Here is a 14,658-nt window from a genome sequence, read left to right on the forward strand (position 1 = left end):
AAATTGGTAAATTAAGCTTCACTAAAATTAAAAATTGCAGCTGCATCAAAGACTCAGATTAAAGAGTAAAAAGACAACATACAGAGTGTGAGAATATGTATGCCAATTACATATCCAACAGAGGCATAGTATCTAGACTATAAAAAGGACTTTGAAAATTTAGGGAAAAAATCTAAAGATAGGCAAAAATCAGAAAGTGATATTTTATGGAAAAAATACATAGATGCAAATAAATACATGAGATGTTCAAAATTATTAGCCCAGTAGAAAATGAAAATTAAAACCATGGCAAGATATCAATATATATCTATAAGAATAGCTAGCTTTTTTTTTTTAACAAATGTGAAAACATCAAATGCTAGCAAGGATGTGGGGAAACTCGATGCTGAGGAAATGTGAAATGGCATAGCTAGTCACTCTGAAAAACATTTTGGTAGTTTCTAAAAACTGAACATGCAACAAACATATGACTGAGCATCTGCACTCTGGTATTGATCTCAGAGAAATGAAGAAATATGTGTACCAAAAGCTTGTACACAAATGTTTGTAGTAACTTTAAAATAATAACCCCAAACAGGAAACAAGACATAATGTTCTTCAACAGATGAATTGTTAAAAAAAATAAAAACAGTGGTAATAGCCATACCCTACAATATTGCTCAGCATTTAAAAAGAATAAACTGTTGAAGATGGTGAAATAGGAAGACCCTGAGCACTCTTCCTCCCATGGGTACATCAAAATGACAACTGTTTACAGAGGTGGCTCAGATGGTAAAGAATCCACCTGCACTGCGGGAGACCTGAGTTCGATCCCTGAGTTGGGAAAATCCCCTGGAGAAGAAAACAGTTACCCACTCCAGTATTATGGCCTGGAGAATTCCAAGGACAGAGGAGCCTGGCGGGCTACAGTCTATGGGGTCGCAAAGAGTTGGACAAGATTGAGCGAGTTTCACAGACATACATACAGAGCACTTACAGAGCAACTATCTATGAGATAGTTTTCCACAACTAAAGATACAAAAAAGAAATCACAGTGAATGGGTAGGAGGTGCAGAGACACAATGTAGTCAAATTTCACAACCCTGGGAAGGCAACACACAAATAGGAGGATAATCACAATAGCAGAGATTCTCTCCAAGGCACAAAGGACCCAAACCCTACATCAGGCTCTCTGATTCAGGGGTCTTGCATCAGAAAGATGAACTCCTAGAGCATCTGACTTTGAAGACCAGTAGGGTTTGCATATGGGAGAGGTAGGGGGCTGTAGGAAAAATCCCCATGCTCTGAGTCCCAGTAGAAATTAAAGAAATAATCCCACTCACAATTACATCAGAAAGAATAAAAAAAAACCTAGGAATAAATCTAGCTAAGGAAGTAATAGACTTGAATTTGGAAAACTATAAAACTGATGAAAGAAATTGAAGATGAAAAACAGATAGAGATGTATATAGCTTCAGATTCCTGAAACTAACACAACATTGTAACTCAATTATAATTCAATTTTTAAAAAGCACAAGCTATTAGTACATGGAATAAGCTAGATAAATCTCCAGATAGTCATGCTGAGTGGAAAAGACACAGTCTCAAAAAATTATATACTATACCATTTCATCTGTCAAACAATCTTGCATTGACAAAATTATAGAAATAAGTAACACACTAGTGATTGCCAGGGATGAAAAGGGGGGTGGGAAACAGGGGAGTGGGAACAGACATAAAAGAAGAAAAAAAAAATGAGGAAACCTTGTGGTAATGGAAATGTTTATTATCATGACTGTAGCAATGCCAGTATTCCTATTTTGGTATTGTACTGTTGTTTCACAAGATGTTAACTTTGGGAGAATTGAGTGAAGGATATATGGTATCTCTGTGTTGTCTTACAGCTGCATATGAATCTACAACTGTCTCAAAAAGAGTTTTAAAAAGTAGAGTGTCTCAGTTTCTGCTTTGCCATTCTAAGATTTCTTTTTGTTGTTGTAAGTGATGGACAGCCAACAAAGAAGTGGTTAAAAGCTTGGAGATGGGGTTGATATGAAACACCCATGCCTTAGAATGGTCCCTCTAGTATGGTGTAGATGTATACGTGGAAGCAGGAAAGACAGCGAGATGGACCAGACAAGACTCAGACAGGGCACATTTGCTGGCCTTTGTTTCCCATTGTGGAGCTGGGAGCAGTAACACATGAACTACTGAAAGTAAGATGGCAGATTGGACAAAGAGCTTGAGAAGAATGGTGACAATTTAAAAACCAAAAGGAAAATTATGGAGTACTGCTAAAGTCTCAGCTCAGGTAAATGAGCATGAATTTATTTTGATATAAGATTTGAAAGTTGATTAATTTTTCCTAAGTTTATTTATCACCTATGAAGGAGAAAGGGAGATAGACTGGGCCCAGTTCAGCTGGGAGTGCTATGCTAAGTCAATTCAGTAGTGTCTGACTCTGTGTGACCCTATGTACTGTAGCTGTCCAGGCTCTTCTGTCCATGGGGATTCTCCAGGCAAGAATACTTGAGTGGGTTGCCATGCCTTCCTCTGAGGAATCTTCTCAACCCAGGAATCGAACCTGAATCTCTTACATCTCCTGCTGCTGAGTTCTTTACCATCCTGAGTTCTTTACCACTAGTGCCACCTGGAAAGCCCTCAGCTGAGAAAGTGCAGCCAAAATCAAAGAGGAGAAAAGTCAAACGTGTTCATAGAAAGCAGCTCCAAGTGAGTGACATTAGTCCAAATTGATTTAGGAAAAAGCTGAGGTCAGAGCTATTTTGGAGAAGAACTCTCAAGAAAGGGAGAAAGAAGGGACACAGAACTTATATGTGGGAAGAAACAGCAAGAAATGGAGAAGGATTTGAACTGAGTTTTGAATGTCTCTGTAGTTCATATTGTTTCTACTAATTTTTCTCCTTTTGACCAAGATTCAACAGATTAGCCCCAGGCTAGGCGTGTGGGCAGAATTGGTGCCAGCTGCAATCTGGTGCTACAAGACTAGAGTCTTGGAGTCTGTCCCAGAATGAGAGCTGAGAGTTCAGAACAGGGTCTGTGGGTCTTTTGGAAGTCTGAGTTCTCTCTACTTCCTCTAGGAAGTGTTCCCTGATGCCCTCTGGCTGAGGGCGGCCAACACTACTAGGCACCCCAACACATCACTCCACCCTCCACAAAAATGGGCTGTTCCTGCAGGGTTCATCTTGGAATCTGGCCAAGAGGGGACTGGCTTGAGGAATATTGTCTTGGAAGGATTTCAAATGCAATTGAAGTGGATCATCTTTGAAGATAATTTAAACTTGCTGGGGTATTGTAGAATCTAAGAGTCTGTCTCCTTTCCTCCATTAATGTTTAATTGCTCCAACCACTTCCCCATTCCAAGAGCTAGCCAGCCACAAATTGTTCAGCCCTCAGGGACCTGAGTGGATTGGCTCCTCTGGGGCTCAGGCCTGGCCTTCCCTGGAGATGGCACTGCAGCTAAAGCATCTCAAAGACGTCCTGGACTCTCGCTGGATGTGGAGTGGCAAAGCAGCTGGGGACAACAAGCAGCCAGGGTGAGTAACCTGGGCTCTCAACACAGCTTCTTCTCCTCTTCCGGGATGAGTGTCCACTAGTGCCTCTGCCTCAGATGGAGGTAACAGTGGGAAAGGTCTGCAAGTCAGGCAGAAGAAAGAGAAATGACCATTCTTGGACAATAGGAGATGGTCGTGCCTTCTTGAGAAGAGAGTCTGAAGAAGGCTGCCCTTCTGAGGATTAGGGAGTTTATAGCTTAAAGAACTGGAATCCCAGGTCACACTTCCAGGGAGAGATGTCCCTCATAGCCTCTGCAGAAAGGAAGTATATGAGGGAAATTGTCAAGTTCTCATCACATCTGGCTTTCACTTTCCTTAATTTATCACTGACTCATTTTTATATCACAATATCAAAAAATTAATTTGGTTCATGATTTCTTTACTTGGAAAATATTTATGCAGAATTATCTTCTCTCTCTTGAATAATTCTTTATCTCAAAGAGAAGGGGATGACAGAGGATGAGATGGTTGGATGGCATCACCGACTCAATGGACATGAGTTTGGGTAAACTTCGGGAGTTGGTGATGGACAGGGAGGCCTGGCATGCTGTGATCTGTGGGGTCGCAAAGAGTTGGCCACGACTGAGCGACTGAACTGAACTGAAGTTGTTTTAACCCTTTTAATTTTTACAAAACGTGTCTGCAAAAGCTCTGTGATGGAACTTCTCTGCTTGTTACTTGGCTTTGAATGAAGTGAATTCCGTCAGGTTTTGATATTTGCTCACAATGTCTGAGAGAGATTGGATGGAAGGCTCCAGAACTGACATTATCAGCAACTTCACTATGTTTTCTTTAAAAAGTTTCTACCAAAATATGCACAATCTTCTGCTCCAGAGAAACAATACTTGTCACCCACCTAAGAAATAAAGGAATAAAAAAAAAAAGGTCAGTCCTACCTTTAGCGTGAGTTGATGATGTTGACTAGGTGTGACATAACTGTAGATCCCAGGGTTCAGATTAAAGCCCCTTGTAGCTCTCAGACATACTTCTGGTGGAATTTTCTACTCTGCTAAAAGATACTTGTGCAACTGTTCCTCTTACATTCTTTTATTGACCTACCTTTAAAGAGCTTTTGTTTGCTTATTTACTTGTTTATACTTGTTGTATTCAGATTTAAAGGAAAATCCCAGGAAAACAATGAGAGTAAGCCCAGGTCATCAACCCTTTAAGTTTCCACAGTATATTTGCAATTTATTTCCTTGAGGCCATTGCTTCTTGTTTAAACTAGGGCTTTTCAAACTGGACTCTTTGTGATCATCTCACGTATTTTTAAACAAAGTACCACTTTCTTCAATAAGTGAAGAGATCAGTATTTCACAGTATATCATTTCAAAACTGATACTACAAAAGTATTTAAATTATAGTTAAATATATTATATATCAATATATTTAGATAGTCAATATTTAAATATATCAATATATTTAAATTATATTATCTCTTGCTTGCTTTCGGATGGAATACATTTTCAATCTCCTTCACATTTCATATATGCTATTGTGTGTGAACTTGTTACCTAATATCAGAACTGCTTTTTTTCCCATGTTTTTATCTTGTCTTATGCTTCTGTGCAGATTGAAAAGGTACCATCGTGCTGGAGACCTCATCTATAAACTAAGGATGTTCTCTTCCTGGTCCTTTGCCAACATCTCCTTCTTCCAGCCACCTGCTTTCCTGATGATTGGCATCCCAGGCCTGGAGGCCGTTCATGGCTGGATCTCCATCCCCTTCTCCTCCATGTACACTGCAGCCCTCACTGGAAACTGCCTGATCCTCTTGGCTGTGAGGAGGACCCCCAGCCTGCACCAGCCCATGTACTACTTCCTGTCCATGCTGGCCCTCACCGACGTGGGCCTCACCTTGTCCACAATGCCCACCACGCTGGCTGTGCTCTGGTTTGAACATCGGCTCATAGGCTTCAATGTCTGTCTGGCCCAGATGTTCTTCCTCCACTTCTTCTCCGTGGTGGAGTCCTCGGTGCTCCTGGCCATGTCGTTTGATCGCTTTGTGGCCATCTCCAACCCCCTGCGCTATGCCTCTGTCCTCACAGACAGTGTCATCATCAGGATTGAGATGGGCATTGTGGCTCGCGCCACTGTGTCACTCTTCCCTTTGCCCTTCTTACTAAAGAGACTGAACTTTTGTCCTGGCAAGATCCTCCTGTCCCACTCATTCTGTTTCCATGCAGATGTCATGAAACGAGCCTGTGCTGACATTACTGTCAATATCATTTACGGGCTGTATGTGGTTCTGTCCACAGTGGGTTTTGACTCCTTGCTTATTGTGCTGTCCTACACCCTTATTCTTCATACAGTGATGAGTCTGGCCTCTCCCAGGGAGCGTATCCGGGCCCTCAACACTTGTGTTTCCCATATTTTGGCTGTTCTGGTTTTCTTCATCCCAGTCATAGGTGTGTCCATGATCCACCGTTTTGGCAGACACCTCCCCCCCATAGTACATGCCCTTGTCGCCTACGTGTACCTGGTGGTGCCCCCTGTGCTGAACCCCATCATCTACAGTGTCAAGTCCAAGCCCATCAGGGAGGCCATGCTCAGGGTGCTGAGGGAGAAGAGGAAAGGCTGATGAAATCAAGAAATAACCTCAGAATCTGAGGGAAAACTCAGCCAAACAGTTACCACCTATGTCCAGAAAGCCCATATACTGAGCCCTGATCCAGAGACATTATCAAGAGAATGACAAGCAAATGCATATCCTCAGAATCAGCCCTGATTCTTTACTTCACTCATTAACCTCAGCTTTTTTATTCAGCGTTTACTTGTGCAAGTCTGTGGTTGTTATGAGATAACATCAAATAAACCATACATAGTCTCTTCCCTCCACTGAAGAACAGAAGTTTCTAAATACGCAATTACAGTAAGTGCAAGAAGACTGTGAGAGGTCCACACAAAGAGCTGTAGGAACCTAGAAGAGGGCTTACTGCTTTGACAGGAAAAAAAGAGAAAGGAGTCAGGGAAGAAGGAGGCTGAAAAGTGAGTAAGAGCTTGTCAGGCAGAAAAGGTAGGCAAGTAGTGCTCAGATGCTCAGTTGTGTCCAACTCTTTTTGACCCCATGGACTGTAGCCCACCAGGTTCCTCTATCCATGGGATTTCCCAGGCAAGAATACTGGAATGGGTTGCCATTTCCTCCTCCAGGGGATCTTCTACCTGACCCAGGAATCGAACCCACATCTCCTGTGACTCTGGCATTGCAGGCAGATTCTTTACCCACTGAGCCCTTGGAGAAGCCCCAGGCAAGCAGAGAAGAATGGAAAAGAAGGGAAAAACAAGTATGGAGTTCTCTGGTTGCTTGTGGGAAGTGAGTGGTCAGATATGCCTCAGCATAATATGTGTGTTGGAGGCAAGGAAAGCTGCAGTTACAGCTCTTCACAACTATGGATCCAACGGATATCTCTTGCTCTAAAGGGGTAGCTCCTTGCTCAAGAATGACCTTCCTCTAGCCTGAGATCATAATACTAGAGCATCTTGTTTAGTTACACATCACTTTCTCTGCCTCACCTCTTAAAATTCCATGTGCCTGGGATAGAAATACCTTCATTCTAAAGTCATCCCAAAGATGCCACTCATGTAGGCATTTTCTTCACTGGCAGCTGCATTGGCAGAAAATCAGGGAGTCAGTAAATTTAAGCAGGATTTAAAGGCCAATGTTTCAAAACATAAATGTTCTCTTAAGATGCTACTGCACATTTTAGATCCTGATATCAATTTGGGGGCTATATATTCAGAAGTCATACTGCTAGATGATACAGTAGATCCATATTTAATTCTTTAAGGAACCCCCATACTATTTTTCATACTGGCTCCAAGAAAGTACATTATCACCAACAATGTGCAGGGTTTCAATTGCTCCACATACTCAACAATGCTTGTTGTCTTTTTTTAATGATAGTTGTGAGGTGATAGCTCATTTTGGTTTTGATTCATTTTTTTCTAATAATTAGCAAGGTTGAGAACCTTTTCATATCCCTATTGGTGTATCTTTGGAGATGCGTCTGTTCAATTCTTTTGTCCATTTTTTAATCATGCTATTTCTTTCTTTTTTTTTTTTTTTTTGCTTTGAGTGACAGGAGTCCCTTACGTTTATTTTATATCAGTCCTTTATCAGTGTTTATCAGTATGTGGTTTGCAAATATTTTCTTCTTTCCATAGGTTTTCTTTTCACTCTGTTGATTGTTTCTCCTTTTCCATGCATTAACTTTTTAGTTTGATGTATCCCCACATGTCTGATTTTGCTTTTGTTGCTTGGGATTTTAGTTTCATATTCAATAAGTAATTGCCAAGTTCAATTACATGAAGCTTTTCCCTAAGTTTTCTTTTGGGTGTTTTATACTTCCAGGTATTAGGTTCAAATAGTTCATCTATTTTCAGTTAATTTTTGCATGTGATATGAGATCAGGTCCAATTTTACTTTTTTGCATGTGGGCATCGAGTTTTCCCAATGCCACTTGTCAAAGAGATTGGTCCTTTCCCTACAGTCTATTTTTGGGATCCACATTAAAAATCAGTTGACTCTATATGAGAGGGTTTGGATCTTTGTTTTTTATACCAGTACCATACTGTTTTGAATTGCTTTAGATTTGTGATACATTTTGAAATCAGAACGTATATGATGCTTCCAGGTCTGTTCTTCTAGTTTAAGATTGCTTTGACCTTTGTGGGTCTTTTATGATTCCATATGAAGTTTAAGATTGTTGCTGCTTCTGTAAAAAATATCATTGAGATTTTTATATAAATTTCATTGCTTTTGCAGATCACTGGGGATAATAGCACACTTTAACAATAATGAGTCTTCCCATCCATGAATACGCAACGTAATTTTATTCATTTGTGTCCTCTTTGATTCTTTCTTCAGCTATTAACAGTTTTTAGTGTACCAGTATTTCACCTCCTTGGTTAAGTTTATTCCTAAGCATTTTATTTTCTTTGATGCTACTGTAAAAAGGATTATTTTCAAATTTTCCATTTTGGATAGTTCATTTTTAGTGTTACAAAACAAAACTGATTTTTCTGTATTTTTTTATCCTGCACTTTACTGAATTTGTTCTAATAGTTTTTAAGAAATTTGAGGGCTCCACAGACATAAGATCATATTGTCAGCAAACAGAGAAAATTTTACTTCTTTTCCAATTTGAATCACTTTGTTTCATATTCTTATCTCACTGCTTTGGCCAGGACTTTTAGTACTATGTTGAATAAAAGTAGAAAAAGTAAGTATCCTTCCCTTGTTCCTGCTCCTTGTTTCTGAGAAAAATTTTTCAATTTTTCTCTCTTAAGTGTAAGGTTAGTTATGGGCTTGTCATACATGTTCTTTGTTATGCTCATATACTTTCCTTACATATATAGAACTACCATATTCATTTCAGCATTATTCACAATAGCCAAGATAGTAAAACAACCCAAATATTCATCAACAGATGAATGGATAAAGAAAATGTGGTATACACATAAAATAGAATATTACTTACTCTTTAAAAAGAAGAGAATACTGCAATCTGCAACAAGGAAATATTTGGAGGTGATGGATATGCCTGTCACCTTGATTGTGATGAATGATTTTATGGATGTATAGATATGTCCAAATGAATCAAATTTTATACATTAAAGGAATTCAGTTTTTTGTACATCAGTTATACCTCAATAAAGCTATTATGTGTGCACACGTGCACATGCACACACACACACACACACACACACACACACAGATGCTTCTGCATGTTAGCTCTGGGGGCTCTTCATGCTTTCAGTATTGTTTTCACTCTATTAGAAGTAGAGGAAGCCCCTGGAGATGGAACAAGATGGCAAGGACAGTGTCCTGGGTAGGAAGGCATGCCGCAGCTCTAAAACACAAGTCCAGAGACATGGATGAGCTCCCATGTCTACCCTCAGTCATCTCTCTGTGTCTGAGGCCATTTATTCCCCTCGGTCCTCCCAGGTTACTTGATCCATAGCTGCTATGGAACATGATGGGGCTCTCACAAAATCACAGGGAAAAACAGACACAGAAGTGAGTCTGCTTAACCTGCAAGGACAACCCTAGGAACCAAGAAGAGAGTGGAGAGAAATAAACACAACTCACCTGAGTGTCCGTAATGCTCACTTGGAGGGACCAGGAAGTGTTCTGTGTGACTCCAGATAATAGGTCAGGTATCATTGGAAGGCACGATGAAAAAAAGGTTGAAGTGCCAGTAGACTTTCCTACAAATGTAGTGGAATGGATGAACCTGGAAAAGATGATGATCCTAGCACTCTCCTCCACAGAGGTGTGTCTGCTTTTCTCTTCTCTCTCTTTGGTCCCTAGGGTTGTCCTTGCAGGTTAAGCAGATCCACTTTTGTGTCAGTTTTTCCTGTGATTTTGTGACCCATCGTGTTCCATAGTTTCAAAGTTGCTCAGATCCACAACTTTCCATCCAAACACATGTTTTGCACATTATTCATTTCCCAGGGAAGACTAAGCAGAGATTATCCTCTGTGGTCTGTGGCCAGGATGTCCCTGGGGAGCAGCAACTCACTAGGCACCTAGTCAGTGGTATAAAGTAGCATCTAAGTTGCAGAGTTTTTCTGGGCTCTTCAGAATGACGGGCAATAGAGAAGGCTGCAATGACAGGCGGGGTGAGTAACTTGGGTTAGAACCTTTTTTACACTATTAAGAAGGGTGGGGACCTGGTCAGTGAGTCTGAAATTCTCTCTGGCAGCTGCTGTCATGTTGAGGAATCAGTGGGATGGAGGATGAGTAGATGCCAGAAGCAGGAAGAAAAGGATTCCAGACCTTCATGAATGCTAGGTCTGCATCACCAAATAAGAGAGAGGAAGTGAAAAGGCTACTTTCCTGAAAGCACAGATATTGTCTAATTCAGATAATTATGCAGAAACCCAGACTCTGTGTCCAAGCAGATTAATACCTTTTTATTTCTCTAAGAAAGTCATCAATGTAAGGGTATCTTAAAAATCCCACTCCAAAGAGCATCTTGTGGGTGATCTGAATGTTTGCTTGGTTTCTACACTCTCACTATGAGATTGTCCTTTTCATTTTTCTGAGTAAGAAGAGCCTTTTAGAAAAGAAGTTGACTTAAATATTGTGAAATAACTACAACATAGTATTAGATAGCACCTCCATCATGTCACGTAATTACAAGATTTCTTTCTTTCTTTCTTTTGTAAAAAAAGAAAACAACTTGGCTTTGAGGTCACGTAAAGAGTGTATGTTGGATTCAGCCTTTTGTTTCTGAGCTGTTTGACTTTCCAAGACACACGGAGTCACAAGATAACACAATCCTGGAGTGCTAAAGTGGAAAGGATGGAATTCCTCAGGGGAGAGCTATAATTTAAAATTATCTTTGACCCTTTAGTGTCCTGGAGATAATAATAGAAGACCAAACCTGATCTGATTCCAGGTTAAAGTGATTTATTACAAAATGCTGAGCTACATGGGAAGCAAGAAACATTAATCCAACTTGGCTACTAAAATAGGCATTTTAGTAGAAGAACAGGGAGGAAAAAAAGCCTTTCCTTTCTTTCAACACAAAAAATCTTTCTCAATGTTCAGTTCAGTTCAGTCACTCAGTTGTGTCTGACTCTTTGTGACCCCATGGACTGCAGCACACCAGGCTTCCCTGTCCATCACCAGCTCCTGGAGTTTACTCAAATTCATGTTCCATGAGTGTGATGCCATCCAACTATCTCATCCTCTGTCGTCCCCTTCTCCTCCTGCCTTCAATCTTTCCCAGCATCAGAAGAAGTGAAGTGAAGTCACTCAGTCTTGTCTGACTCTTTGCAACCCTGTGGACTGTAGCCTACCAGGCTCCTCTGTCTGTGGGATTCTCAGGGTCTTTTCAAATGAGTCAGTTCTTCGCATCAGGTGACCAAAGTATTGGAGTTCCAGCTTCAGCATCAGTCCTTCTAATGAATAGTTGGGACTGATTTCCTTTAGGATGGATTGGTTGGATCGCCTTGCTGTCCAAGGAACTCTCAAGAGTCTTTTCCAACACCACAGTTCAAAAGCATCAATATTGGACTCCTCGTAACACTGTAATATATATTAACAAAAGAAAGGTAGAAAGGTCATTATCTGGATATAAAGGGGAAAACGGCTTGGTTGTACATAATTTTTGGCAATATGCCTTAAGTGGTATACTATAATTTTAACCCCTTAAGCTCTGAACTTCTTATAATGTTTAGCTTAAGTTACCATTTGGATCCTGATACCACAGCCAAGAGTAATAGATAACACAAATGCCAACAGTTGCATGGGACCTACATATCAACTATGGAGAAAGTCAAGTTCTAAGATAAGGGATTTGAGAATAATTCAATAATAGGTCAGTTAAGGCAGGGTGAAAGAAAGAGAACTGTGACATTCATCCCAGATAAAATTAATCCTCAGATTCCTTCAAATTAAGTGGAGAGCTGACACATTCTATTTTGATTTGTGCTGCCAATGACAAAGAGTATCTCCTGGGTTGATCCTAAGCAAATCCAAATAAAATTGAATAGTAATAAATATTAACTGAAGAAACCACTGATCTTTATACAAAGTATATAGTTTAAGTTGTGAACATATGGACCTATGAGGTGCTATGTTAACGGCTGAGATAAGGAGAACCAGAAAATGAAATTAAGGTATTTTCATTCAATTATTCATTTTCTTGTTCATTAACTGATTATCCCTGAAAAAAAGAGGATAGAAATTTATGAAATCGTCAAAATCAGAACAGTAAGATGGAATGAGAGCTGAAGAAATATATCCTGGATTAGTGAAAAGAAAAGAAGGAGCAAGGAGATAATTAGCACAATAAAAGGCAAATGTCTTTATAAGAAGGACACACAAGGTAACAGAATTAAGATTTTTGGAGAAACAGGAAGGGGCTTCATTTGCAGCAACTTCAGTCCTATTAACATGGAACATCAGAAGAGAACAATCTCTTCTTGATAATTTGATCCTGTCAGCCCCACACTTAACAAAGCTCCAGTATCTAGTACAGCCCACAGCCAACACAGGAGGTTTAAGACTGTTGAAAGCATGTAAGCCAAAGAGACCTAAATTTGAATTTGGTCTCTTTCCTGGCACAACCTAGACAAACTCTCTAAGCCTCTTCCTTCCAGTTTAATGTATTTTTTTCCTTTTTTTTTTTTTTTTTTTTTTTTGGTGTGTACCATTTTTAAAGTCTTTATTAAATTTGTTGCAATATTACTTCTGTTTTATGTATTGCTTCTTTGGCCATGAAGCATGAGGGATTTTTGCTCCCAAAAAGGGATAGAATCTGCACCCTCTGTGGATGGTAAAGTTTTAACCACTGGATCACCAGCGAAGTCCCTATAATTTTTATTATTTATTAAAAAGATACAGTAACACTTACTTTATGTCTTTTTTTTGAGATAGAGCGATATTATTCACAAACAAGAATGTTGGGGATCTAATATCTGGAACACAAGAGCTTCAATAATTGTTAAATTAGGAAGTTAATTTGCTCAGCATTGTTTTGTTGTTGTTGAGTCACTCTGTCATGTTTAACTCTTTTGCAACCCCATGGATTGTAGACCTCCAGGCTCTTCTGCCCATGGGATTTCCAGGAAAGAATACTGGAGTAGGTTGCCATTTCCTTCTCCAGGGGATCTTCCCAACCCAGGGATCGAACCCATGTCTCTTGCACATGTCTCCTGCATTGCAGGTGGATTCTTTACTGGTGAGCCACCAGCTCAAGATCAGATGCTAAAACTACTAGTACAGATTCCCCCGAACCCTTAAAGAACCTAAATTTATGTCTCTGATTTATGTCTTCAGTTGGCTTATGTGGAAATTCTAACTTGGAGAAGAGAATCTTAGGTCTCATCTTCCTGCAGCTGTGGCCCTCCCAGCTAGGGCTGAGGTCAATGATCAGAGATTACAGGGAGGCCATTCAAGGACAAATCAAGTCTTCCAGATGAGTGTGCTAAGAGGCTGAACAAAAGGTTTAGCTGGTATTCTAAACACTACAGCAAATGTTCAACGAATGCAGTGAGCGAATGATTTCTGTTTAGCAACTTGTAGCCTGGATTGCAAGGGCACCCAATGACCTAGACAGATATTTTCTGGGCAAGGCAGAACTTGACCCCAAACTCCTAAATGCTCTCAGGGGCCTGGTGAGAACCAAGTGTCTCTTCATTTACCAAAGTTTCTTAGTACTTAATATAATTTTCAGCCTAGGTATTTATCAGTACTGAATCTTGATTAGAAGACAGTGTCCTAGGATTTGTACTCAGACACTCCAAACACAAGAAAATCTCAAGTTCTAATAGTTCAGGAAAACGCTGCAGTTTTCTCTTCCTTTGTTGGACTTCAAAATTTCTCTTTTCACTTTAGATAAAATATTCCACTTCTCTATCAGCAAAGTAAATATGAGAGAACATGTGATGACTATGTAAAATTGGGCTTCCCCGATGGCTCAGTGGGTAGAGTCCACCTGCAATGCAGGAGATCCCTGTTCGATTCCTCTGTCAGGAAGATCTCCTGGAGAAGGAATAGGCTACCCACTCCAGTATTCTTGGGCTTCCCTTTTAGCCAGCTGGTAAAGAAATCACCTGCAATGCGGAAGACCTGAATTCAATCCCTGGCTTGGAAAGATCCCGAGGGAAAGGCTTAATCACTTGAAATATAACATCATTTAAAATATAACAAAATTCATTCTCAATGGAATAAGAATAACAACCAGGACACAGGGAGGAGGATGACAATGATCATGAGCATTTTGAATGTGCTGTACATACTAAAGAGTGCTAACACACATCAATTTATTTAAAGAAAACATTGGATGGAAGGGTATAAATTGTATAAAATTTACGTTTAGTAAAAACTAAATCCATTTCAGTCATTTATTTTGTGGTAACCATAGAAAATTTACACTATCTCCTACATGCCTCATCTGTTTTGATGACACAGTGGCTAATGTATGTACATTCCTAGAACAGTTAATAATATAAAGTTAAAGCTGAGAAATGGAAAATCATTAATGAAAGAGCCTACACAGCATAAATATTGACAGGTGTCGGGTCACTGTCTTTGTGTCTGTCTAGATTGAAAAAGTCACAAATATCTGGAGACATCATCTGGCCCCTAAGG

General features: G+C 39.9%; 1 protein-coding gene across 1 annotated transcript; it reads left to right on the forward strand.

Moving 5' to 3' along the window:
• Positions 1-5,169: 5,169 nt before the first annotated feature.
• LOC139034156 (olfactory receptor 51I2-like) lies at positions 5,170-6,132 on the forward strand. The gene has a single exon (XM_070464586.1). It carries the CDS (start codon positions 5,170-5,172, stop codon positions 6,130-6,132), a length of 963 nt encoding a protein of 320 aa, XP_070320687.1.
• The last annotated feature ends 8,526 nt before the right edge of the window (positions 6,133-14,658 follow it).

The sequence above is a fragment of the Odocoileus virginianus genome, unplaced genomic scaffold, assembly GCF_023699985.2.
Source record: "Odocoileus virginianus isolate 20LAN1187 ecotype Illinois unplaced genomic scaffold, Ovbor_1.2 Unplaced_Contig_30, whole genome shotgun sequence".
Classification (NCBI taxonomy): Eukaryota; Metazoa; Chordata; class Mammalia; order Artiodactyla; family Cervidae; genus Odocoileus; species Odocoileus virginianus.

Excerpts from the sequence above, each read along its gene's own strand:
- LOC139034156 (XM_070464586.1), top strand. The coding sequence starts at position 5,170 with ATGTTCTCTTCCTGGTCCTTTGCCAACATCTCCTTCTTCCAGCCACCT.